The sequence below is a fragment of the Rhinolophus sinicus genome, chromosome 13, assembly GCF_057876585.1.
Source record: "Rhinolophus sinicus isolate RSI-liver-muscle chromosome 13, RSI-T2T, whole genome shotgun sequence".
Taxonomy (NCBI): domain Eukaryota; kingdom Metazoa; phylum Chordata; class Mammalia; order Chiroptera; family Rhinolophidae; genus Rhinolophus; species Rhinolophus sinicus.
Window position 1 is genome coordinate 63,031,034 of NC_142513.1, and position 27,255 is coordinate 63,058,288.

At 55.5% G+C, this 27,255-nt stretch overlaps 1 protein-coding gene across 1 annotated transcript in view; it reads left to right on the plus strand.

Annotated features, from left to right (window-relative positions):
- TMEM266 (transmembrane protein 266) overlaps positions 1-27,255 on the plus strand; it is a 58,909-nt gene that overhangs the window by 13,754 nt on the left and 17,900 nt on the right. The window contains 7 exon segments of the mRNA XM_088789410.1: positions 5,716-5,847; positions 8,779-8,967; positions 13,843-14,050; positions 19,926-19,974; positions 22,687-22,760; positions 25,578-25,634; positions 26,431-26,569. Coding sequence (XP_088645536.1) covers positions 5,810-5,847; positions 8,779-8,967; positions 13,843-14,050; positions 19,926-19,974; positions 22,687-22,760; positions 25,578-25,634; positions 26,431-26,569 — 754 coding nt within the window. The 5' untranslated portion in view covers positions 5,716-5,809.

The following is a 27,255-nucleotide window of genomic DNA, read 5'->3' on the forward strand; positions in this document are numbered from 1 at the left end:
TTGGATTTTCCATCAACAGGTGAATGGAAAATGAACCGTGGTTCTTACACGTCAGTGCCCCGAGCCGCGTGAATGCAAACGCCTGTGTGACTCTCCCGGACAGTGTGTCGAGCTTCTGAATGCAGACACCAGGCCTCCACGCTGGGGTGGGGGTGGGGGGTCCATTTACAGACAGTGTAAGAGCGGCCACAGCAGTCTCTGGGGCGGGAGTCAGGAGGGCCCCTGGGTGCAGGGCCGTGACTGCAGAGCCCTGGAAATGTCACGTATCTTGACCCGGGTGCTGGTTCTGTTCACACCCATCCAACTGCACACTTATGACTGTTTTACTGTGTGTGAGTCACACATCTAGTTTTTAAGTTCTGGAGGAAAAAGACCTCTTGGGAGGTGGGATGGAGAGCGCCGGCGCCGGGGCGTGCTCGACTTGGGCCGAGTGTGAGGACGCAGCTGGGGAATCTCCGGGCCAGGAGGTAAGCAGTGGCAGTGCGGCTGGAAGAAGCGGAGGCGTGGGTTTCCGGGTTGTTGAGGTGATGGAATTGACAAGAACGAAAGGCGAGCAGGATGTTTACTGTAGCATTTCTCACAGTGGCCAAAAAGAGCATCTGAAAATTTCCACAGGGAAATTGCTGACTAAGTTACGGAGCGTCCACACAGTAGATGCTACCCAGCCCTAGTGAAGTAAAGAAAGAATTCAGCTTTCACTGCTTGACTCGGGATTCTACAAGGTGTTGCAGAGGGGAAAGCGAAAAGCAGGTAAGGGTGAAGGATGAGTATTTTTGAGTAGAACAAACAACAGAATGTTGATCTGTAAGCTGTGATACAAGCACACAGAAAAGCGAGGGGGGATGTCCGCGGGTTGGACGCACGTCCTGCGGGACGGCAGCGGGAGGCAGGTGCTGTGGTGGGAGCGGGCAGAGGAGCAACAGGAGCCATTGGGAACATGACTGTGAGAAGCCATGTCTGTGAACTTGCGTGTGTGTGCATGAGTTAAGAAATTAGAAAAATGTGAGGTTGTATCTACTGACCAGAAAAGATGTCCATCATATATTGCTAAGTGCTGACAGCAAATTACAGAGTTGGTTTTATTTTGTTAAACACAAAGCCACATGAGTATGTGCCTGTACGTTGGCATAACTGTGAGCAAGGATTTCCACACCTGGTGTTAACACAGGGGCCTCAGGTGAGAGGCGGAGGGTCAAAGGGAGGACGGAGAGAAATTCAGCGTTTTAGACACACGCATCTTTGTGGCATTGTATGTGCTGCAGTGGGCATTTGTCTAAAACGTAGCAGTTATCTGTTGCCACAATAATCGTCTAACAAACCACCCCCAAAACTTGGTGGGCTTACAAAAAAAACTTTTCTTAACAGATGGCCGGATGAAGGGGGGACAGTGCACCTGCCAGTGAGCAGTCATTAGTTATTTGGTATTTCTAAGGAAGTTTGCAGCTTTCAAAACATTCTTTTGTGATGTTTTGTCATTCTCACCCCTTGGAATTGTAATTTCTGTCCATGCGTCTGTTGTCCATCACTAGCCCACAAGTCCCTTTAGAGTGCTATGACCACGTCTTATTTATCTTGATAATCTCAATGTGTAACGTGGTTCCTAGAACACAGAAGGTGCTAATAAATGACGACAGAATAAATTTTTTTTTATTATGTGCGACACCTTTACGAATATTTAGCTTGTGAGTCTGTGGGCATAGCTGGGTGGTTCTTCCGGTCATGACTGAGCTCAGGCACTCAGGGGTGGGCTGGGGGCGCAGCTGGTTGGTTGGCCTTGGCTGAGGTGAGGGGCCTGCGCGTTGCCCGGGGGATGTGCAAACGAGAGGGCAGGCCCAGGCAGACAGACTTGTGCTGGGCATGGCCACGGCTCGCACCAGGTGAGCTGTGCATGCTTTTCCTGTTTGCTGACATATTAGCTGGGCTTCTACAGAGAAACAGAGCCAATGGCACGTGTGTGTGTGTTTCAAGAAAAAGGCTTATATATGGAATTGGCTCACACTACAATGGCAGCTCAGAAGTCCAGACCCAGGAGAGCACATGGTGTGAACGCGAGTGTGACGGAGAACTGCTGTCCCAGCTGAAAGGCACTGAGGCAGAACGAGAGAGTTCTGTCTTCCTCAGCCTTTTGTGCCATTCGGGCGTACCACGGCTCCGATGAGGCCCCCCGACATTGGCGCGTTGGGGTGGGTGACCTAGTCCGCTGACTCAGATGTTAATCTCATCCAAAACACCCTCACAGGCACACCCAGAATAATGTTTAACCAAATAATCCTTTTATTTTATGTGTCAAGTTAGCACCTAAAATTAACCATCTCAGTTTACAATCTACTCTGACAAAGCCAGTCCCATGGCCAAGCCTAGCACCAGGTGAGCAGGCGATGAAAAATTAGGTGCTGTATTAGTCCCTTCAGGCTGCTGTGACAGCGCCACAGACCGGGTAGGCCTCTTCCACAGCACCCTTAGTTTTCACAGTCCTGGAGGCTTCTTATACAGGCACTGATCGCACCGCCCCCATGAAGCCCTCCACCCTGAGACCCTCAGATTGGGGGTTAGGTTTTCTCTGCCGCTTTTACCAGCTCTGTGAGACAGTAGGCCTGCACTTCAGATGTTCACTTACAGAGTGCCAGACCACACCTGCCTCCTGCTAGGCGTGTGCTCTGCGTGTTGTTTTGTTTGGAAAATATTTTTAAATAACAGCATGTTAAGGAATCTTGCCTTCTGAAATTCGCTGCTTGTTACAGTCGAAACCTCTGACTAAAGCAGCTACTCACTGTCCATCAGACATGCTCTTCCTCTCACCTGCCTCCCTGTGCCCTGCACTGGAGATGCCAGCTGCTGCTTCCTCACCCTCACACCTCTGCTCTAGGGCTCTGCCGCCCCTTTCCCAGGGAGGCCGCTCCCCCAGCTCAGCCCCTGGGAAACAGCCGTAAATAAAACCTCATTGATCAACTTTGGAAGATAAGATACCAATTTGTTATTTGGAAAACCAGTAAATAAAGGGGGGAAGTTAAGCATTTATCCTTCCTTTTCTATATGAACTGTACTTTAGGGAATCAAATAGTTGCTGAGGGGGAGTTTGTCTCCCTAGATCCTGATAAATGAAGGACGAAATCACAATATGACCTTTTAGCAAACGCTAATGAATTGATGGATCTCGGATGATCAAGGCTGTTAATATCAGAAAAAGAGGAAAAGGTCATTATCTGTCTCCTAATGGAGCTCACGGCAATGCCTATCGTCTTCACAAAAAAATTTTGAACCTGAGTCTACAGACTAAAATTTATAGGAAATATAGAGGACAGAGGAACATGTTAAATGACACCAAAGAGATGCAATCACCATAACCCAGAGTGTGGGAAACTTTTCTTGGACAAATGACCCAATTTTTCCAATAAATTGCATGGAGAAAATGCAATAGAGGGGTAAACCTACAGATTAAATGAGACTTAAGAGTCATGCTACATAGTCGTAATGTGTGCAAGTTGTTTGGCTCCTGATTCAGGAAACCTTTAAAAACTTACAGGACAAATGGGAAGATGTGAACAAAGCCTTGTCAATTAATAACATTAAGAAAATATTATTGACTTAGGGGTGATGCTAGTTTTGTGGTTATGCCTTTTAAAAGGAATCCTGAACCTTGGAGCTACATGTTGAAACATTTACAAATGGATGAAAGGACATCTAGGAGTTTTGGAAATAACCACGAGGGGTGGGAAAAGGACAGGAATGTAGAGAAAACAAACTGTCCACGAGCTGCTAACTCTTGAGGTTAGGTGATGGGTACCTTCAATTCTATATATTTGAAATTTCCTTTCCAAAAAGTAAAATTAAAAAGGAATTTTTTATCATTTTTATTTCTGGTTTTTGCTTATGTTTTATATTGACAATACTATATTAGTGTAGAAGTTCGTGCTTATTATTTTTAAATACAGATTTGTCATTTTTCATTTGTCTTCACTACTAAGGGTACACACAAATTTTAGAGTTTTGTGTGTTTCAGTCTTGCCTGCAAGGAGCTTCCTGTTATATCCCCAGAGAGCTGGTTTCGCGTGTAGTGTGTAAAGTTCTCACGTGGGAATACAACATGGTGAAACACCATTTCGGAAGGGCTGTTGCTCACGTGGTCTTCCATTTGTGGGGACCTCAATCCTGGCTTCATTGTTAGTTGAGGTTGGGCCATCACATGTCCCGTCTGACTACTAGGAAGTCTGTTAGCTTGAGACATTATAAAGAGAACAAAAATGATTGAGAATGATCAAATCTGTGTTGTGGAATGAAGGACTTTATCAAGTCTATGCTATAATTAACACACAATCCCAAACACTACAAATAAGAGTTCTGGTTTTGAGGGCGAGACCCTCCTTACTAAGGTAGACTAAGGTAGACTAAGGTAAAGTGAACTTTAGGTTTGGTTATGAACTGTCCATCCAGATTCTCCCAGCTGCTGTCCCCTGTCCTTTCTTGCCCCCCAAACATCCGGTGTGGGACCAGTGATCATCTGTATTAAAGCCCTTCTGATATTAGAGAGCTGTCCATCTCTTATTTCCAGCTGTTCTAAATTCAGACTTGCCCAAGATTTCTTCAAGTTTCTTTACCGTGAGCTTTCACTTTTCTTATTTACACAGAACTTAAAGGAGCTTCCCCACTTTGCAAATTTACTATCTTCCCCTCGTCCTCACCCTCAGAGCACACGTTCCTTTTGCAGGACAGACGATTGTTCCCTTTGTCTCTTGAGTTCAGCTGCCTTTGAGAGAAGAGCTTCAGGAGGGAGCCAGGTTTTATCCTGTTGATATTGTAGGAAAAGCAACTTGCAGTGGAAGTAACTTACAAAAGGGGGGCCCTTTGAGTAACCTACCTAGTAACTTGTGCAGAATCACCCAGAACCTGGGTGTGTCTCTTCATCTGTGTACGTCCTGCCGGATTGTTGCTGTTTCCCTGGAGACTTCCAGATGGAACCAGAGCACTGGTTTATAGAAAAGTATATTCTATGTATCTAGTCCAGGTTTTAAGAAGAAATCTTACACTCAGCCACCCAAATGCTTTGGAATGTGCTCAGAGTCAACAGACTGTGCATTTTAAATTTATAACATTATAAAAACAACACTACTTTCCAGGCACTATTCTAAGTGTTTATGTGAATTTTCTTATTTTGTTCCATTGTTCCCATTTTATAGTGGAGAAACTGAGGACAGAGGAGCTAAGTAACTTACCAAGGTGACGGGCTAGTGAGTTGGAGCTGGGCTCTCTGCCCCCTTCCTCACTGAGAGACCATTCAGAAGAGGGGAGGGAAGCCAGGATGGGTGGAGAGGGAATGGAAGAAAGGGATGGAAATGGGAGAAAGAAATTTGTGGGAAAATACTTGAGATTTTGGAGACAAACCTTATTGAGATTCCTAAAACTGATGCATAAAAGTACCTTAGTTTCCTTAGGCACATTTGGTGGAAAGAGCTGTGGATTAGGAATCAGCCTGGGGTCCCTGCCACCTATGTGTGACACCGAAAAGTCACTTTGTCATGCCGAGCCTGTTTCTTCATCTGTCCAAAAGAGAGAAATTGTGCCTGTTGTGAGATGACAGGGGAACCAGGGGGTCATCGTAGAATCCGTTCAGCATCGCTGTGAAGGAAATGTAAGGACTTCCTGTTTCTAGGTCAGCTTAGGCGGGCTTCGGTTTGGCGTCTGCGTGTAATAAATTCCTACTCAATTCTCTGTTTTCAGGGTTCCACACCTGTGTGCCTCATAGACCTCATGCCTGGAAATGTTGGCGTCCAGCTTCAAGACAGCTGAGCCCCGCTAGACAGCACGAAAACCCATGGCTCTGTCTGCATCTTTCACCATGAGCAGCCCCCAGTAAGTAGTATTGGGGTGTGCTCCCCGTGGGTGCTGAGGGGGGACTAGTGTCAGAAGCACCAGAGCAGGAGGCCAGGGGGCACCGGTGCCCTCGTCCTCGAGCCCACATTCAAAAGCAGAACCCCTGCTTGTTCTGAGTTGCCTCACTCACGTCACCTGGTTTGTTCGTTCAAAGAAGCAGAGGATTCTGCCTGCCATGCAGACTGTTGTGTCTGTGCCCCAGCGGGCAGGGACCACCGCACGCACTTGCTTTAGCAGGAGGCCCCGGAAAACGGGAAGCATTTCAGAAGTAAACCTCCAGGCAAAATAGAAAGTGCTTAAGGTGAACCAACAGAAGGAAGCGCAGGCGCTTAGAAACCCTGACAAGGTTCCTAGCGGCGGCTTCATGAGCCAGAGGCGGGCAGCGGTCACTGGTTTTGTGGCTGCATCACTGGCAAAAATACCACAAAACACCAAGACGAGCACAGCACCCCTTGTTACAGCACTGGCCGCGACCTAGGGGCTAGGGGCCTGGCTGCTGCCCCGCGGAGCGTGCGCCTGCCCTCTGCTGCCACGGCGGTGCTGCTGCCAGCCAGCCACGCCACCCGCGGGGATCCAGCAGGCAGCGCCTGGTCCTCCGCGTCTGCGGGAGCCACTGGGCAGCTCCGCCAGCCCCCGCGGGCTCAGGCCTACCTGTGGGCTCGCTGGCTGTCAGCTGGCCTGGGGGAGACTGGCCTCTGCTCAGTGTGTCTCTCCCCTTCCCCAGGGCTGGGCTGGTCACCTTCTAATGATGACATCACAGGGGCAAGAGCATGCGCCTTTTAATGCCTCTGTGTCACCCCTGCTAACATCCCATTGGCCAAAACAAGTCACGTAACCGAACACAGACTCAAGGGTTGGGAGATGCACGCCGCCTTTTCATGGCAGGCTCAGCAGGGGCCTGTGGCAAAGCGGGGTGAAGAATGGAGACATTAACACATGTTGTCCACCCTCCTGTTCCTCATTTCCAAGACCAGGGTGCAGCCTCAGTACTGAGGCTCTGAGCTGTGGGACCTGACTCCCCCCAAAGGAGGCCTTGTCTTCTGAGGCCCACGTGACCTGAAACAGTGCTGGGCCACTCTGAGCACCGGCAGGAGGCGGCAGAGCGCAGGCCAGTGAGGAGGCAGAGGTGGCCTGCTCCATGCGGCTCAGAGCCAACTCCTGTCCATCTCAGAACTCAGCCAGCCGTCCGGGAACATTAATGTTCAGTCCCCACTCCGCGGTTTCCTTGAGTTTCCAGAAGAAAGAACAAATGCAACCTAGCACCTACTTTGGGGAAACATCTGGAGGAGCTGGGTTCCCCCTATGAATACCCCCACTTTTATTCCAGCATGTTGAGAAGCCTCACATGCTGTGACGACATCCTGAGTCATTTTGTAAGTGTCCCGCAGTGATGAGTGCTGTTGTCTGTGCTTGACAGGCAGCAAAAAGCAAAGAGAATTGGGGCACGGAAGTTACTTGGTGAACTTGGGTAGTTTAGGCAGCCAACCTGCGGCGTCCCCATAAAAATCCCACGTCTGCCTCAATTGCCTGGAAGATTCAGGCAAAAGAGAAGCAGGCAGATGCAGCGCCTAACGCCTGGCTGACTGCCGCTGAGGATGCCTGGTTACGTGGAAAGCAGTGTGGAAGTTGGAGCCCCCACTCAAGTGTGGGAACTTGTCACTCCAGGGCTCCTCCCACCTGGTCCGTACTTCTCTCGTCCATATTGGACCACGAGTGAGAGGGAACGGAGCGTTTGTATCACCTCCTCGTGTTTCCGCTGGAGAGACTGAGGCTGAGAGGAGCCCCGCGGAGTTGGCATTAGAGTTGGCACCAGGGCCCCAAACTCTTTCTGGCCGCCCCCTCAGTGTTGATAGTGGCCTGTCAGTTCCCTCAGAGATTTCATTCTGACCCCTCTGCACTCAAACCAGTTTTCTGTCTCATCCTCATTATTTGGCTGGCGGGACAAGATGCAGCCCCTCTGAAGCTACTGGGCACAATAGGGTCAAGGGTGTGTTGGAGGGACGGCAGATGGCGCCCCAAGAAGTTGAGCCAAGTGACCCCCACACGGCTGCTGGGGGTGTTCGGGTAGGACAGTTCTTAGTTGTCCCCACTCCTACTTAGGTCAGTGGTGAGCCCTTTGGTCATTGTGGCAAACACAGATGCCACCACAAGTTGCCAGATACCCCGGTGGGCTGCGAGGTGGTACTGCCCCTGTCCAGGTGCCTTGCCACGCCAGTGGACTTGTGGGTGATTGGGGGTCCTTGCGTGAGCCTAACCGTAACACGGGAGGAGACCCACCACGCAGACATTTGATGAAGTGACCCCATTTCGCACTCAACCTTCAAAGTGATGCTGTCACAGGAACAGTTCCGGTCGGGAGAGCTGGTCCCCAGGGACAGCGGCCCCTTCTGTCCTCACGGCCCCAAGGCCGCTGGGGTCTCCCCAGGTCTCTTGGTTGGCTCCAAACCACTGTCAGTACATCCAGTTGTGAACAAAAACCTGCTGTCTGTTGTGCTACAGATGTTAGAAACATCCTAAGGAAGCTTCACAAAGAAACGCAGGAGACAATTTATAGAAACAGCGACTCCAGTGCGCAGTCCAGTGACCCAGAATCACGAGCCTAAACCCGTTCTTGCTGGTGGGCTGAGTTTCCATGTGGGTCTTTGCCTCCCACTGATGAAGGCCCTGCCCTGAGCCTCCTATTTTCAGATCTGAGCAGCTCTTCTTCCCATTTCCCACTTTTCCTAACCGGGGAAGAGATGGGGCGTTAGGGCCTCCGTCTGGACCCTGGGGTGGCCGACAGGGAGCATGGCGGCCCCCCAACTTGCCAGCAGCACAGCCGATTCCAGCGCGTTTTCCCTCCTTCCCGGGGAAGGGAGACTGTGCTTTGCCGGTGAGGGATGACTCCTCTGTTGCCTCCTCCCCGCGCAGGCCGGCCACGGAAGGAGGAATTTCCGAAGTTGAGGTCATCTCGCAACAAGTAGACGAGGAAACCAAGAGCATTGCTGCCGGGCAGCTGGTGAACTTGGCCTATCGGGACTTGCCCCTGGCCGCGGGCGACCTCTCCACGGCCGGCTCACAGCTCCTGTCCAATCTGGATGAGGATTACCAAAGAGAAGGGTAGGTGCCGGGGCCGCCGTTGCCCGCCTAACTCCCCGGTTTCCATGGGTCCCTCCGGCGAGGCACAGAGGTTAGAGGTGCTGGGTAAGAAGAGACCAGACGTTCACATCAGGCCTCCAAGGCCCATTTCTCCTCAGAAAACGGCTTTGGGCACAGAAATTACCTGTCACTGCTAGACAGCCTTTTCTATGAGGCATTTGCTTAGAACTCAAGAGAGTCATACAATTTGTTTAATGACGGCCGTGCTCCATCTGTGTGGCCCAGCCAAGGCCTGTGTGCACCCTGGGAGTCAGGACACCCACAGGGGTCCGGGACCTGCCCAAGGTCACAGAGCCATGAGGGGGACACTCGGACTGCACTGCCCTCTGTCAGCTGGCTCTCAGGGAGGAGGCCAGAAAAAAGTGTGTGTGTGGTGACGTGCGAGTCTGTGTGGGGCCTCAGCAGCACTGGGCTGGGAGCTCGGACATGTGACGTGCTGGTCCCTGATTCAGAGGCGTGCCCCCACCTGCTGTTTAGCTTGTCGGTCAGATTGGACGCCTTCTTTCTCATTCGCCTGCTGTGTCTTACAGACCTTTCTGAAGCGAGGGTAGGGTGTCAGAGCCGGATGGCAGGGGAGCTACCCCCGCTCGACACCCTCCTTTTACACGGGGCGAGGGGGGGGGAGCTGACAACCAGAAAAGGCAGGAGCAGTCCTAGGGTCCCACAGCAGGTCAGCCGTTCCCTACCCTGTCGCTCTTAGATACAGAAATGTAAACATTGGCCAGGAGCTTTGGAGCCCCTTCTGGGCCAGTCTTCTTTCTCAGGTGATGTAAATATTTTGGAACATGCTGGCTGCTTTGAATATGAAAACCATGGGTTGCCAGGTTATTTTAGAAGCCACCGAGAAGCCTGGGATTGGGTTAAGTTTTCAGAGCTTGGATCCCCTATGCTTGTTTCCCATGGGGGCTCCCTCTTTCCTGAGAGAAATTACGTGACAGTTGTGAAATCATACATCTTTTGCATAAGCTTCACCCCAGTGGCTTCCTCTGAAAATAGAATTTTCTCCAAGTGTTTTGCGCAGAGTCAGCGGGACATAGGGAAGAAAGGACAGGCAAGCTGGTGGGGAACAGGCTAAGGGGCACCTGGCGGTGGCAGGCTGTCCAGAGCACAGTCAGCCCCAGGGCCTCTGTAGGTGTGAAGGGGGCTGGGTCCTTGAGGCCCCTGAGCCAGGGCCAGCCACGCGCGGGCGTGCGTGCGGCTGTGCAGTCGTGCGGCCCTACTCTTGGCTGGACGCTCTGCTGCTGCCGCCTTGAAATTCTGAGTGGGTTTTGCATAAGCAGCGCCTTTCCCCAGGCTCTGCAAACCCGCAGCGGGATGGTCCTTGCCTGCACCCCGTCACCGTGTCACTGCACTCTGGTGGCCCAACGCGGTACTGGAGCCTGGTAATGCCCCCACGTGGACTCGTTTCTGAGGCTGAACCAGTGGGGCCCGTCTTCAGATTTCTAGTTGGAGGCAGAGGCGGGGAGGAGAAGTGGCAAAGCCCCCAAGGGTGCTGTTTGGGGCATAAGGCACCGTGGTGTCACCCCGGCCTGAGCCACAGGCCCCGCCCCATCGTTGCCTGTGCTTCCAAATTGGGCCTCTGCCAGGATTCTGCCTTCAGGGAGAACACAAATGAGGTGCGAGGCAGAGAGGCTCCTGGTCCGCTGTGAGCATCCAGGCGTGCCCTAGAGAGCGGCTCCTGCTGGGGTACAGGAAGGGCTTTGTCACCGGAGCTCTGGGGAGCTCACTTGGCAGCCAGAGGGCTTCCTGGAGGAAGGAAGAGCAGGCCCGGGCCGGAAGCCAGGGAAAAAGGAAGCAAAACAAGCACACTATGAGGGGGAAAAAGCCTCTCCTCACAAGGCTTCTTGGCTCTTGGGACATTTCCTGGGGTTTCCCCCAAATTTCCCCCCTGGCCTTGTCCAAGCCATGCAGAACGACAGCCTTTACAGTTCCCGTAAGGTCTCTGAAAAGCTCGGTGTAAGTCATGTCCAATCCACCTTTTCCTATTACGGGAAGTATTTCTTACGGGCAGGAATATCTTCTGCAGGAAATGAAGAGCCCTGGGACCCAGCCGCCCACCGTTCACTACTGTTGAACTAAGGATATTTCAGTGTTTTCAAGTTCTCAGAATCTGAGAGTGTTAGAGCTGGCAAAGACCGCAGAACAAAGCGTCTATTCTCAACATTCTAAGAGGACAGCAGAGTCCAGAGGGAGGAAGGGGCTTGCCCAAGGCCACACAGTCACAGTGACACGCAAAGCCCCTCTCCTGGCTCCTGATCCGGGCCAGCGCTGCTGGCTTCCACTTGTCACTGGTCTCTTCCCAACAACACACACGTGGCACACGTGACGCCCCTGATAGGCCACACTGTCCAATGCCTTTCGCTGTTTGGTGTTAAGTCCATTTCCACCTTTGTCCATGAGCCTGTGAAAAAGGCCCAGTCGCTGTAACGTGAGGGACCCCAGGCGTGGGTGAGGAGCCCCACCTTGGCCAATCCCCTTGCTGTTCCCTTGTCCTTCTGACGGACCTGCCTACGGACCACAGACCACAGAGTCTGCCGTCGGCTTCTATGCCAGGCTGCTCGGGGCTCAGGAATGAAAAGCAGACAGCGGGCAGCTTGGTGCTGATCTTTGTTCGGAGGCTGTTGATGAAAGACCAGAGACGGGGTGTGTGGCTGAAACAGCAGAAAGGTGTTTTCTCCCAGTTCTGGGGGTAGAAAGTCAGGGTCAAGGTGACAAGGGTTGGTGTCCGGTGAGAGCGCTGTCCTTGGGTTGCAGACGGCTGCCTTCGGGCTCTGTCCCCATGTGGCTTTGCCTCCTGAGCCACGCCTCTGCCTCCTCTTATGGGGCACTGGTCCTGTCATGGGGACCCCGCCCTGGCCTCCTCTAAACCTACTGCCTCCCAGAGGCCACACCCCCCAAGTCCATCACACAGAGGCATTAGGGCTTCAGCATATGGACTGGGGGCGGGGGGGCCCAAACATTCAGTCCATAGCAGCACCTCCCACTTCAGGGTGTCCACTGTCACCTCGCTTCTCAGTTATGCCTCATGGTCCTCTGTGGTCCTGATGCCCAGGGGACTGTTCCAGGTCAGGTCCACTGTCCTCAAGCCCCTGTTGCCCTCGGTAGCTGACCTTCTCCTTCCGAGAAAGTAGAGACAGTCATGGATGGACTGCACTCCCCTCCATCCTCTCTTCTAGGGCTTCCCCACTTCCTGAGCTCTGACTCCCCTCCCCACCCACCTCCTGCTGAACTTAGCTCATCAGGTACAGCCTCACCTGTGTCCTTCCTCACCCGCAGCTTTCATCCTCTCTGGTCTGCGCGTCCTCATCCCTCCTGGCTGTCACCATCTGCTCTGCCTCTGCGTGAAAGTCTCATCTGCTCCTTTTGGGGTGTCATTTCCCAAAACACACTGCTGTTACCCAGTGGGCCGAGATAGGGTGGATATTAGGCATTGTTACCCACAATGCACCGCTGCCCCTCAGAAGCCAAGTCTCCATTCATAGCCTTGGATCCAGAATTAGCTCTTTCATCCGCCTTTTGACTGTTGTTCAGTTTGGGGAAGATCTAGAATGTCTCCCTTCTCAGCCTGTTTCGTCAGTAACTCTGTCGACGTGATGCTTTCGCTCTGATGTAGTCTGACTAGTGCCCACTGTCCCAGCTTGCGTTTCCGTGTCACCAGAGCCCCTTCTGCCAGGTCCTCAGTCTTCAGCATTGCACATCACCCCCATTCAGCAGTGGGAAAGTGAGGCACAGAACTGCTTCTCAGTGACCCAGCTGTCCGCCTTTGGGAGAGGGACACTGGGTTTGCGGGAGACTAACGCACGGCAGACTCGAAGGGCTACCTTCTCTTAGCAGCCACAGTGCGTTGCAGGCATGCTGGGTTTGCAGCGTCTGCGCTCAACAAGAGACCAGTAAAGGGACAATGCAGGAGGGCCCCCGGAGCCCCACGGCCCGTAGGAGAGATGGGGTGACAGCAGCAGTGTTGAGCCAGGCAGTCCAAGGCAGGGTCGGCACCCCCTTTTACAGAGGCAACTCTGTGCCATAGAGAGAGTGTTCCCCATCTCTTAGGTGACAAGAGGGTGAAGAGGGGGTCGTGGGAGAGTCGGTGGGATAGTCTGTGTCAAAAATATAAAAGTTAAGGAAGGAAGGAAAGCTAGTCAGCCTTTCGTGGTTATTTGTATTGTAGGGCTCTGAGCTGTCTAACCCGACAGGGCAGGGCCAGACCCCCAGAAGGAGAAGCCTCGAGGAAGGGTGAGCAGACAGAAAGGGCTGTTCACACTTGGGGATGATTCCAGGAGCACATTGCTGCCTTCACAGTCAGAGGGAGATGAGGAGGCACAGGGACGAGTACGCATGTCAGGCTAGAAAAAGGTCCAACATAGCAACAGCTTTAAATAAAGACTAAGGTAATTTTAGATACACCAGCAAACAAAGGCAGGAGGCAGAGAGGAGGGGAGGGAAGGAACCTACTAAGCCGGAGCACAAAATGCCCTTCCCTCTCCCTGTATTGTGTCGCTCAGAGCCACTTCCAGAAAGTCTCTGTTCCCAGCCCAGCCAGGCTTTGGCCTCACCTCCGTGCACCCGTAGCCCTGGCCTGCCTCTGTCAGCGCATTTGTGACGCTGGGCTCTGGTCTGTTCTCACATGTCTCCCATGCTGGATGCAGGCTCCCTCAGGGCAGGGCTCAGCTCCTGTAGCTGGGACAGAGGGGCTGGTGAGGAATGACGTGAATGGATGAGTGTGGCGACAGAGCCCCAGAAAGTAGTTTACAGGCTCTCAGCCTCGCGTGGGAGGGTGCTGGCTCGGGTGGTGGATGGCCGTCGGCTGTGGCTGATTGGCCGTCGGCTGTGGCTGGTTAGCCGATTGGCCACTGGTATAACTGCTGCGGCTACGGAGGAGAGCCGAAGATTGCCGAGGAGCCGAGCAGAGCCGAGGAGAGGCGAGGAGAGCGGAAGAGAGGAGAGGAACAGAGTCGAGGAGAGTGGAGGAGAGTCGTCGGTCGGTTGGCGGAAAGGCGGACGGCAGGTCGCGCGTCCGGTGGGCCCAGCCTCCAGTGAGACCATAGTGGTATGACTCCCCTACCTAAGGCTCCGTGGGTGTTCCTTTTTGGCCTCACCATATCCTGCGTTCTTGTGTGGGGAGCGGGAGCAGAGACCCCGCAGGCCGTTCCGCACGACACATGGCGCAGTGAGCAGGGTCTCCCGCACAACAATGAGTGAGTGGGTGGGCGAGGCCATGTTACGATAAAGGTTAGAAGAAAAGGGAAGCCAGTTCCACTTGGGGAGAGCTGGGGGTGGGGGACTGGCCCCCAGGACCTATGTGGGGTCAAGGAAGAGCCACAGGGAGGGACCAGGCCCCTCATGCCCCAGAACTCCAGGCCGCAGTGGTGGCCGGCCCAGAACCCCCCCAAAGCCCCCCTAAAAGAAAGAAAGCCAGTCTGCCTCAGAACATGCCAACCTCAGTACGGTTGTAGCATCTTGTTAGAAGAAGGAAAAGCTTTTCGGGGTTCAAGGTTAAAAGGTAGGTTCAGTCCTGCCGTGTCCTTGCAGGGGCAAAGTCTGCAAATCCATGTGTGAAGTGTTTGTGTCATTTTTCCCCCAAGGAGAAAAGAGTTAATGAGCTTTATTACTCCATTTTCTTGATGCCAATGAGAGTTGTCTGTAATGAAGCACCTTTTTCCTCTGGCGTACCAGCTGTCCTCGGACCCAGGCTGACTCTGTGACCACACTCTACAATAGGCTCTGGCTTCTAGGAGGGTTCTTGGTGCCCCAAACAGGGAATAAAGGTTTGATTCAGATCAAAAAACTTATCTGGCAAGGACAGGCTAGCCTCTTTCCCACAGTCCAGAACCGCAAGATTTTTCATTAAGAAGGCAGGGAATTCACAGATACGTTATTTCTCGGCAAAGGAAACTCTGGTCCCCACCTCGTCCCAGGTGCACATGTGCTGCAAGGGTGACCACTAGGTGGCGGCAGAGCGCCTGTGACCACCTGGGTGGGGTGCTGAGCGCTGCCAGCAGGGGCGGGGGAGGGGGGGACACCGTTTAATCCCAAGGCCAGGCCCCCCAAGGAAAGTGAGCTGAATTTATGGGGCCTGGGGGTCCCCAGTCATCGCGTATTCCTGGGTCTGTGTGTGCTGCCGTGGCTCTTCTTGGAATTGGGTACGAGAACAAAGGGGATGCTTGACAGTGCGTTTCCTGTTGTTCTGCTTCTCCCCCAAGAGTGAGAAAGAAGCCCCACCCTCTGTGGGTGCTGGTTCGTGGTCCTCACCAGGGATACTTCTCTGTGGAGAAGTCCTGCACACGTGAGCTCATTTCCCTCTCCTGCTTTTTTTCACCCTCTCTGTGTTTTGCTTTTCAAGAGTGAGTTAGGGCCAGCAGCTCCCGGCACAGTCAGAGTTCACTGAGCAGGCTGCAGGCCCGGGGACGGTGAGGCCCTGCCACCCCGCTGCTCAGCACCCCGCAACGCGCCTGGCACTTGGGTGCGGGCGGAGCGGGTGTGGAGACGGCCGATGTTCAGGCCCCTTTCCTGCCTGCCGCCCTGTGCCTGAGCCTCACAGGAGATGAGTGTGGCAGCCGCGCGTGGGGCAGCCTGTGCTGGGGCCTTCACCCACACTGTTTTCTATCATGTAGAGCAGCGACCCTGCAGAGGCCCCCGACACTCCCGTCGGGGACTAGGAGACAGGCTCAGACTTCAGTCAGTGCTCGGCTAAGACCAGTTGTGACCAAAACCCAACAGACAAAAGAGTCTGGCTTCTCCTCACTGTTTGTCAGCAGAGAACAAAGTTGAAGGAACTGTCTTTTAAAACTACACGGGTTAACGTTTGTAAAGTGCTCGGAGCAGCTCCTGGTTCACAGTGAGCGCCTTCTAAGTGTTTAAGTCAGGAAAATCAAAGCCCAGGTCGGTGCCCGAGGTTGGATTTGAGACGGCTCATGGCTTTCTTTGACAATATTTTAATCATCTGGCGTGAACACAGTAAAGGAAGTGAGGTGGGGCCCAGGACCGGCTGCTGACAGCTGGCATCCAGGCCACATGACACCTCAGGAGTTCAGCACCCAGGGCGAGGACCGGCTGCACACCCAGTGCCAGGGTGGGAACCTGGGGGCCAGGGGTCCTCGATGACGCATCAGTGAGGTTCAGGAGTCCAGACACGTCCTGCAACGTTACGTACAGAGTGGTGGCTTTGTGCCCTTTCAGGCAGAGGGCTGGAGTGTTCTCTGGAGGACACCTCTGCAACCCAGGGAGCCTCGGGGCCAGCAGTGCCGCCCACGGTCAGCTCCGGGCAGGCGGGCCATCCCATGCTCTGGCCTTGCATCCCACGCGCTGCCAGATGGCTTCTGACTCACTCTAGGCCCCGCCGTCCGCTCCTTCCTTTGGGGGCTTTGGGGGCTTGAACATCTCAGTGCAGGCCTGGCAGGGCCCCCGCTGGGGACACCATGACTCCACTGCCTGTGAGCACCTTTTGGGACACCTCCAGGGTCTCCGCAGTCCCCACGCTCGAGACCCCGGCCCCTCCCCACAGGTGGCAGCCTGCCCACATAATGCATTGCTGGGTGTGGGGGACGCTGCCTGACGGCACAGCCTCCCGAGCCGCCTCCTTCAGGCCACTCCCATCGGAAATTTGCCAAAGATTGTTTCACATTCTAGGAGTACTCTCTCAAGCTTTGATCAAGACACCTAAGAAGAAAGCAGAAGCCATCAAGGCACCCAGCCTCCCTCCCCACCCAGGACTTTTCTGCGGCCTCAGGCATGACTAGTGGAACTGCGAGGTAGATCACTGCCTACCTGCTGGGAGCTGCCATCTGCTTGTTGGATTTGGGCCTTTGGCAGCCCAGGTGGCCTCCTGGGGCGGCTCCTCCTGCCACACACAGATATGCACTTGGGAGACACCTGCCCTCTGCTGGCGGAGCCAGGGATAGCACCACCCCCAGGGCTTGGATGGTCTGGATGAAGAGACCTTCTCTGATTCCAGAGCCGTGCGGCTTTCCCTTGGGCCCATGAAGCCCCTTCAGTCATTATTTAACCACGCAGGGATATTGTGAAACTGGACGCATTCTGTTTTTCAGCTAAAACAGTCTCCTAGGAATGTCTGAGTCATTTGAATTTCAGAGAACATTTTGCTAGCAGCCTAGGATTTACAAACACCAGGCCCACCAAAAAATCTGCTTCTTCTGTCCTGGAGCCTTGGGCCACGGTCCTGCTTCAAGTTGCGGGGCCCCTGGCTGCATTCTCAGATCATGGGTAAGGAAACCCTCGACACCTAAACACACGGGCTGTTCAACATCGTACCGTCCCCGGCAAACGGCCTGCACAGATGCGTCTTTTATTTATAACTGCAAATATGCTTGGCTCAAATTTCTGGTGACAATGAAATGGCATCAGTTTTAGGGGCCACAGACAATTGGACTGGGTTTTAGAACGGATGTGGAATCGGAGCTGGGTCTCCTTTGTGACCTGGCCGTGACAGGGAGAAGGTGGCAGGACCTGGGCTGGAACCCCAGGTGAGAAGTGAGAAGGATTAAAATAGGGCCCAGCAGAGGGCAGCAGGAATGTCACCTCGGGGGGAAGAAGGAGGGGGAGTAGGTGAGAGCTGAATGCATCAGGGGAGGAGGTCAGCTGAGTGCTGACAGCCTAAGGGATCTTACAGTTCGAAGGGTCCTTCATGCACAAAGCAGCGCAGCTGACAGCACCTGTGGGCAGCAGCCTCTGGCTTCCCTGGGCTCCGTCCAGGGGGCGCCTGGCTGTCCCTCTGAGCTCCAGGTGGAGGCTGCTCACCGCCCCTCCTGGACACATCCAACCCCGCCTTCTTGTGGACGCTCATTCCCGGACACTGCCTCTCGCCCTGTGTCCCCCGGTTCTTCTGCTTCCTGACCAATTTGCAGCCTCCTCTAGATCCCCCTTCTGTGCGTTTAGGGTTGCCAGGTTTAGCAAATAAGAATACAGGACGCGTAGTTAAATTTGAATTTTGGACAAACAATGAATACATTTTTTAGTGTAAGTATGTCCTATATAATGTTTGGGACATACTTATGCTAGAATATTGGTCAGTTTATCTGAGATTGAACTGGATGCCAGTGTTTTATCCGGCAGCCTGCTGAGCTCTGCGTGGTGTCAGTTTGGGGTTTACCCTGCAGCCTCTTGCTTGCAGGTTGGCCCACATGAGCCTGTGAGACAGTAGAGAGGTGATTGTGCAACAGACTTGGAAACTCACCACAGTGAGCCATGAAGGCATTCGTCAAGGGCCTTTGCACCCTGGACCCCACTCTGCTCTGTCCCCCTATTTCCTGCTTGTCCTTCATGAGGACCCTTTCTTCTTCCGGCCTGGCTGGTATCCTTGTCCTGGGTCCCTGCTGTCAGGCCATGCGGGGCTCACATCAGCCCCCTCCCTCCTCACCCAAGTGCCTTCCTCTTTTTCCATCACCTGCGAAATCCCTCCTGGGACCAGCTTCCAGAGGCTGGGGCTGAACCCCAGTCTTTGCGTTCCCTCAGAACCGACGACAGTGCCTCTCATTCCTAGAGATCTTAGGAAACATCCAGAAAGACTTGACTTAAGGCCGTTTCCTGCCAGGTTGCTTGAAGCGCCGTGACCTTTATCCCACCTTCCAATAGCTGGGGGCTCCTTCAAGATTCGCTGGCTGGATTGTGAGGAAGAAATCTCCTTGAAGCACTCACTTTATTCCTCGGGGAGAAGGGAGCATTTCACACAGCAGAGCCCCCTCCCAGTGATGCCCTTGGGATTTTGGGGGGTGGGCACTAGCCTCCAGCAGTGCTCCCTGTGGACGGGAAGGACGGGTTGCCCAGTGTTTGCGCCGTTGACAATTTTAGCAGCAGCAGCAGTTCATGTCAGCTAGAGGGTGCTTTAGAGGTCACAGCCATTCTCGCCTTTAACCTTCAGTAGCCATAGGGGTTAGAAGGTTCTACAAAAGGGAAGCCTGAGGCCCAGAGCACTGACGTCCTGGGAGCTGCAGGCAGAGCCAGACACGTGGCCTCCCTGACTAGTGCTCTGTCTGCTCCTCCAGGACATCTGACTCCTCAGCGAGCCAGTCAGCTCTGACCTCAGCACCCCAGGCTCCTTACAGGCACCCCTTTTCCCAGGATCTTGTGTTCTAAAGGGAGTGGGTCGAATGCCCTAGGAGACCCACCCAGCTGTGAGGTTCTGTACCTCCTCCCCACTTCCAAAGCTCCTCAGCAGAGAGTTTGTCCTTGTAACCTCATCTCTACCTGTGAGGATTCAAGGTCATCTAGTCAGGGTTCCCAAAAGATGGTCCATGGCTCACTAGTCCCGCCAGGTGCTGTGTGCCGTGGTCTAGCGAGTTTGGGCAACACGGATGCCAAACCCCTTTTGGAGCACGATGGTGCAGAATAGCGTGTTAAGGGCACAGAAAGGTCCCACAGAGAAAGTTATTCACATACTTTTGTTTGCCCCAATTTTGCAAACCTTACCCAACCATGGAAACCTTTTATCAGCATTCTGGGAAACGAGCATTTCGTACCAGTGACTGAGAAACAGGGGTCTATTTCAGATCTTTCTTGTGTAGCTGAACACACTGAAAACTCCTTCCTTCCTTCCTTGCGCATCGATCAGAGGTTAGCGGGGTGTCCTCAGCGCAGAGCCTGTGAGCTTGTGAGGCTGTGCCCGTTTTCACGGCCCACTCACCATGCAGCCAGGCTCCCCACTATGCTTTACAAGGAACCCGCAAGATGTGGCCTTCACATCCTCTCTAAATGAGACTGAGGCACAGGGAGGGGTGGCATGTCGCCAGGTCAGCCTTCATACTGAGTCCAGCTCTTCACGAGCTGTGCTTCTCTTTGTGACTGTGCCCCGCGGACTCTTGCACAGGACGTTTCACGGGGACGCGTCGGGTGGGAGGCGTGCCGTGGGTTGGAGCAGGGCCGAGGCGGGATGGCCCTTCTCAGCGTCCTCTCCACTCTTGTCCCCACAGGTCCACCTGGCTGAAGCCGTGCTGTGGGAAGAGAGCGGCCGTGTGGCAGGTATTTTTGCTCAGTGCCAGTCTCAACAGTTTCCTGGTAGCCTGTGTAATATTGGTGGTGATTCTCCTGACTCTGGAACTTCTAATAGATATAAAGCTTCTCCAGTGTGAGTAGCAAGAGAGACCCATATGCAAATACATATGATGTTAGTATTCAGTGCGCATCCACCAGGGGTCCCCAACCAGCAGTGGCATCTGCCCCTGGCCCCGCCGGCCCCACCGCCCACGGGGTCACCTCCAGGGAGGACATCTGGCGGCTTCTCTCTCTGTCACCCTAGCATCAGTTTGCCGCTCTGTGCCCAATGTGGCCACGTCTGTGCCCCCAGCATTCCACGATCCAAACCTGATAAAATCAGAAATATCGGGGACCTGTGTATGCACTTTTCATTGTTGCCATTGGAATTTTCCAGGTTGGAATTTCTGTACCTTAAAGTTTCCGTTTTTCACCTTGTCATAACTAATGACAGACACGGTGACAATGAAATTCCTTGTTCTTGTGTCCAGGGGACATGGTCGGTGTCACTCACGTAGAAGGTGCCAGTTCAGAAAGCACTTTCCCGTACATCTGACCCTTGCAGCACCCCTGTGGGACAGGCAAGTCTGATGTCACCCCAGTTTTTAGACAAGGGACTTGGGAGGAGTTAGCAGCTCCCTGAGGTGAGAGGGGCAGGAGTGGGACGAACAGCCGCCAGGCCCGCAGGCGTTCATCATGGCAGCCAGTGGCTTGTCTGTGCCTCTGTCCGTCTGTCCGTCGTGGTGCCATGCCTGTCAGCGGAGGGCCCACTGCCCCCACCCTTGCACTGCACCCTGTTTGGTGCAGTGGGGGGAAGGTTAAGACTTGGCTTTGGGTGAGTGAGTGGTTCTGTACAGCCCCTGGTTCCCACATTTCCCCAACACGGAAGGTGGATTGTTCAAGTGCAGAACAGAGAGAGGAAAGTGTTGGTCCTCCCACCAGGGGTTTCCTCCTGCCGTTGGCCACCCGAGGACCGTAGGTCTAGCCCCCGAAGCCGTCAGTTGTCTTGGACCTGTTTTCTCAAGTGTCCCCAGTCCCTTTACTGCAGCCTCTGTATTCAGGGTTCCTCCTGTGTCCCACCAGCCTTCCTGACTCTAAGAGGATGACAGGAGTGCAGGGTAGCTTTTGTCTGGTCAGCCTCGCTGGTTCTGTGCAGCTGGTGGCTCCTCAGTTCCAGTGAAAGGATCTTTAGGCATAAAGTGAGCAGCAGTGGTTTTGCGCTCAGCCTGACTCCCCTTAAACTGAGCTGTGTACTTTCCCTCCCACACCCCACGCCTGCTGTTCACGAGGCCTGACCGTAGGTGTCCTTGTTTCCCTGTGGTGGGCTGTGCTCAGCGCTCGGGCTGTGGCAGGCGTTGAACAGGCCTGAGAACCCAGCCAACACTGGAATTTTCTCTAAAATTAAGTATCCAGGAGATGGATTTTAGTGGGAGATCCAATAGCAGCTCATAAAAGGCATCTTAAATTTCATAAAATGCACAGTCACAGATTTATTGCTCTTCTAAAGCAAACCGTAAAAAAGGCACAGGAATTCACTTGAGAAATTACGGGGAGAGTTTATGTTTTCAGACTCACCTGGAGGTCCTTTCAGAGTCACACAGGACTCGGCCTCGGTTCCCACTAGCATTCATGTGTGCAGAACGGAAAGTATCACGGTGTCTCCTGGCTCATCTTTTAAGGGTCAGATTGGCCCCAATGCCAGGGGACCCGTAGTTCTCCCCTCCCCACGCTCCAGGACCTGGTTTCTGCCACCGCCAGGCTTCCCCGATCAGAGCTCTGGGGGAGGCGGTGCAGCTGGACGAGCCCCCTGACGGCCCTGGGCATTTTCCTTTGGCCCCCAGGGGACTCTGAGCAGTGCTGACACGGCTGGGCTGGAGCGAGGCAGGGCAGCGTGTTCTCAGCAGCACGCCTGCGCCGCGTTTGGCCCCACCGCCCCAGATACCCTGCCAGTATCCCCTCAGGTTGTCTTCCAGGGAATTCCCTGCCACCCACTCTCCATCCAAGCCCGCCTGCCCTGTCCTGGGCCCCAGCACCCTGCTTTGGGCCGCCAGCTTCTACACTGTGTCCTCCTCGCGTGGGAGGCCAGCTGTGGCTTCCGGAGCTAGTGCCTTCACTCTGAGGAGGAGGGCGGGCGGGGCTGTCAGTGCCGCCCTCCCCACCGACGCTGTGGTCTCTGGGAGGCCGTGGGGCAGACCCCAGCCGCTTGCGATCTCCCTCCAGACGCCTCTCTGGCCCTCTCTCAGCCACTCTCTGAAACACCTGCCCGACACGGCCAGCTCCGCACTCACTGTTCAGAATAAAAAGTCAGTAAGCTCCTCGCTCCCACCGGCCTCTCGGGGGGAGAGTTGTGGTGGGGTCCCCAGTAGCCCATCTTGACCTGACACGCAGCTTTTGGACCCACCCAGGTCCAAAAGCCACGCTGTCTCTCTAGGCCCCTCTGGAGATCCCTTTTCAGGGAGGACAGAGCCCATCGAGGCTTAAGAGCTGAGCTGGACTCAGAGAGGAGTTGGAGGGAAGCCTGGCGTCCCCGGCCCACCTCCATCGCAGACACCCCTGAAAGGTGCCCTTGGTATTCTCTGGCCCGATGTCACCCAGATCAAAGGTTCACGTAAACATCCGGGTCCCAGAGGCTGGGTAGCCCCTGTACTGAAGCACCTGAGTCCCTGCTGCTAAGTGGGCCCTGTTACTGTGTCGTTGCAGTTTCCAGTGCATTCCAGTTTGCTGGTGTGATTCATTGGGTCAGTCTGGTCATTCTCTCCGTGTTCTTCTCAGAGGTAGGTAAAGGCTGGCCTGCGACCCTCTCTTCAGGGCAGCCCCTGTCCTGGGGACACCAAGCTTTATCCTTTAACATTCACGAGTGTCAGGCCCTCTGGGCCCCCTCCAGGCTACAGAGAGTGGGACGCAGTACAGGAGACTGGGGTCCAGTACACACAGTGAGGGACATCCTTTCAGGGAGGCCAGGCCCCAGCAGGTGACCCCTGAGCTGAATCCCAGAGAGTGAGCAGGTGTGGTCCAGGGTGGGGTGGGCCCTGGCCTGTGAGGGTGAGACTGAGTAGGACGTCATTGGGAACAGCGTGTGGTTCATGTGGCCAGTGCGGAGCAGGGGGAGACGGAGCGTGGCGGTGGGGAGAGCAGTGCGGACACACACACACACACACACACACACACACACACACAGCTCACAGACTCACGCATGCACAGCTCACACGCACACAGGTGACATCTGCAATCCCGGGTGTGCGTGGAGCGTGTGGGCCTGGCAGCAGTCGTGCAGCACAGGGTGTTGTCCTGCAGCCCGTGGAGTGGGCAGGCGACAGGCAAGCTGAGCTCAGACTGGGGGGCAGGTTGGGGGTGTCCCAAGCAGCTTGTGGGCGGCATAGCTCCGGAGGCGCCTCAGCCTCCCACAGAGCCTCCCCCAGCCTGCGGCCCTTTGAGGGGCTTGCCCTCCCCAGCCCCTCGTCTGCCTCACTGCAGTCCCCTCCCACCAATGTGTGGGCTGCAGCCACATGTCCCCTTGACGCAAACCTTGGAAAGTGTGCCATGTATCTGTGGCTGCCAACAAAAATGTTTCATCAGTTGCTGAGGTTCTTCCCGCAGTCCCTCGGCTTTGGTTTTATTGGTTTTGCAGTATCAGCCAGTGTTAATTTGGCATTCCCTTCCTGTCACTGCTGGAGACAAGCCACCTGAAACAGACAAGCCCCTGAGCAGAGGAACGTCAGCCTCAGACCCCCACCCCCCGCTTCCATGCGCACCCAGCCGGGGAGGGCTGGGGCTTCCACGGGCTCAGCAGGGAGAGCTGGAGGGCTGGGAGAATGGCTGCACCCCTGACCTTGGACCTTGTCGGAGACAGTGAAGCAGTAACAGAGGGGTGATGGGGTCATGGGAGCCCTGCCTGAGCCGAGGGGCTGGTATGCAGGGACCTCCTGAGGAGGCAGGCCAGCTTCCACAGCGCTCGAGTGTCCAGGACCTGGGACTAGAGCGGTCTCATTGAGCCTCCCCCCACCCCCACCCCCAGGGTTGGGGATGTGTGAGGACTCCTCTGGTGAGAAGGCCCAGGCATGAGTGCCTCAAGGCTTCTGTCAACACCAGCTATCAGGGCCACCTCCTCCCCGGTGCCTGGTTTCGAGGGAGCCTGGCCGCGGCATTACCTGTGCCGTGTGCCCAGCACAGACCATTGCCAAACCCCCCTGAGCCCGGGCCTTGTCCTACAGCAGCAGCCACCCTGACGTGCTGGATCGGTGAGGGCCCCTCTCCTGCCGCCGCCTCCTCCCAGGGGTCCCTGGTGAGCTCAGTCGTCAGACACAGGCGGGAGGTGGCTCTGCGTCCCCTCGATGCCTGAGCAGGTGTCACGACAGGGAGCCAGTTTGGTCACTGAGTTGCTGCATGGCCTTGGGCGAGTCATTGCCCATCCCTGTGCCGTGGCTTGCCCAGCTTCACAGGAGGGAATTGGGCCTGTCCTGGGGGCCGCCTTGGTGACAGTGAATGGCTGTGAGTTACTGTGAGTCCGGGGAAGGTGACCGGGGTCGTGCAGGACCACCTGTAATGTCCTCGGGCTGAGGAAACCCTCCGGGAGGCAGCGGCATTGGAGTGAGTTGCTGAGGTTAGGATTAGTTACTTGTGCCCGCTTTTGTGAGGTCGCAGTGTGCACGGTGCCGGGCGTTAGGGGCGAAGGGGACTCAGTGTCCCCTGAGCTGTATGGGGGCCGGGCAGGTAATCACCACAAGGTACGGTGAAGTGCCGTGGAGGGTGGCGCTGTCCCAGGGGAGAGGCCCTGCGGCCGGGGAGTGTGGCCGAGCTCCCTGGAGGTGACATTGGAGCCAGGGCAGGAGGACAGGAAGGCCTTCAGCAGGTGGGGGCGGGGGGGTGCCCTGCTGGGCAGCGCACAGGCCAAGCTGCGGCGACAAGGAAAGCACCACACAGCACAGGCAGCGTTCAGGTCTGGTGGGTACGCAGGTGACCCCGGCCTGGTGGCCTGGCCTGGCGGGGACCCAGCATGCTGCCATCGTGCTGCCCAGCCCCCCGACTTAGAAGCAGCTCAGCACCACAGCTGTGCACCCACAGCCTAGGGTTTGGGGAGAGGAAAGGAGGAGCAGCTGTGCTGCAGCTCACGAGTCCTCGGCCAGCGGCCAGCGGGCAGCGGCCAGCGCATGGCCCCTGCTGGACGCAGGGAAGGCGGCGACGCGGCGTGTCTGGCTGGGTGGCCGTGCCACAGCCCAGCAACTGTATGAGAAGGGAAGAGAGATGGGAGAGGGGTCACGGACAGGCTGTCACATGCAGTGTCAAGGCAAAAGGAGACAGAGCTTGCGTGTTTGTATTTGCGAGTGGTTTGTGGTGCAACTGGTGCACATGACCCTGGAGAGGGAGGCCGGGTCTGAGCTTCCTTCCGGGGCCTTTGGAGCATCTTCCGTACGTCCTGGGCGCATTGAGGGTATGGAGTGAGGGGCTGGCACGATGGTGGGCACTCGGGTGGGGACGGCACCGAGGGTGGTGAGGACGGTGCCCCGCATTGGCCAGGACACCGAGTTCCGGAGGCCCCCGTGGGGGCGGGGGTGGAGCAGTAACTGGAACTTCCTGTCTCGTCCTCTCCTCAGACCGTCCTCCGGATTGTGGTGCTTGGCGTCTGGGATTACATCGAGAACAAAATAGAGGTAAAGACCAGTGCCCGCCCCCTGGACGCTGGGAGCTGCTGCCATCCCACCCATCGCAGGCTGGGGGCCGGCCCAGAAAGACGCTCAGTCCCCCAGTGGACGCAGGGGTGTCCAGTGTGGGGGGGTGGGGAGCACAGGCTGAGGAAGTGCCCAGACATCTGCGTGACCCCCGCGAAGTTCTGCAGGGTTTTAACTTACTCTTGAATCGTCTGGGAAGCTGTGAAGTATGTTTGAAAGCACGGAAGTGCTCTCTGCGGTGGCCCCGTGGTCAGAGGGCTGAGCGGAGCGCTGAGCGCTTCTCACGTTTCTCAGAGCGGACAGGGAGGCGGCTCATAACACAGGCCCAGCTGCCAGCCCCGCGGCCCACCCCCACCTCAACTCCCACGTGTTGTCAGCTTCCAGCTGGGAGCAGAGGGCCTGCCCTGAGGTGTGGCAAAGGCCAGCCTGGAGCAGCAGATGGCAGGTCAGGGCCCAGGCCCAACGTCACAGGCTGGACCTGTCCCCTGCCTCCCCCCCAATACTCCCCGTGGATAGAGACAAGCTGAGACTCTGCTCTCCTGCTTCCTACCCCAGGGAAGGACCCCGCCCGAGAAGAAGAGGGACAAGACCTGCCGGAAAGTGCTCAGGAGCACATTTGAGGAGGGCGGGGGGCGGGGGGAGCAGCCGGGGGGGGGGGGGGGCTCGTGACAGGCACACAGGAGGCAGAGGTGGCCAGCATCAGCTGCTCTGCCTCACATGGTCCTGGTTGGGGACATTCAGCCCGGCCCTGGGCACTGAGGTGCACTCTCTGTCCCAGGTGTTTGATGGCGCTATAATCACTCTGTCCTTGGCCCCGATGGTGGCATCCACTGTGGCCAACGGGCCCAGAAGTCCCTGGGACGCCATCAGCCTCCTCATCGTGCTGCGGATCTGGCGGGTGAAAAGGGTGATTGATGGTAAGTGGCCGGAAGGAGTCAGTGGAGAGGCCTGGTGACAGGTGTCAGCTCCAGATACCGGGGCTCTCAACTGAGGGGTGAGTTTCGGGGTTACCCAGCCAGCACTGGGGAGGCCAGTGCAGACTCAGGCATGGAGAGAACCAAGCCCATGGCTGCTCATTCAGTGTCAAGTGTCCAGGAACCGCTCACACACTGCCCAGATGCCACATGCAAACACGAGGTCAGAGGTCACGCATGAGTCCATTGTGACCACCATTGGCCTGTGTGGCACCCCTTCCCCCAGGAGCTGGTAGCAGGGCCTGCCGCCTGGAAAAGTAGGTCTTCACGGCTGAGTGCTCTGATTCCCAACCACCACCTGCAGACTCCCCGGCTTTGTCTAGGTCACCGGTCATGTATTGCTCCCTGCAGGGTCCGTCTCACCTGTGTCCACCAAGGACAAGCTGGGTGCCCCCAAGTCTGTCAACCTGAAAACAGCCAGGGTCTGTGGGAGCTGCTGGCACAGGTGGCGTTCAGCTCTGGCTTCCTTTAGCTCAAGTCACGTAGGCCCCCATTTCTGGTCCCACTCCTACAGCTCTGGTCACACAGGCCCCCATTTCTGGTCCAAAACCACCCGTGGCCCAGGGAGGCTGCTCCGGTGCCAGCATCACAACACGCTTCAGCCAGTAGGAAGAGGGAGGGAGGCAGAA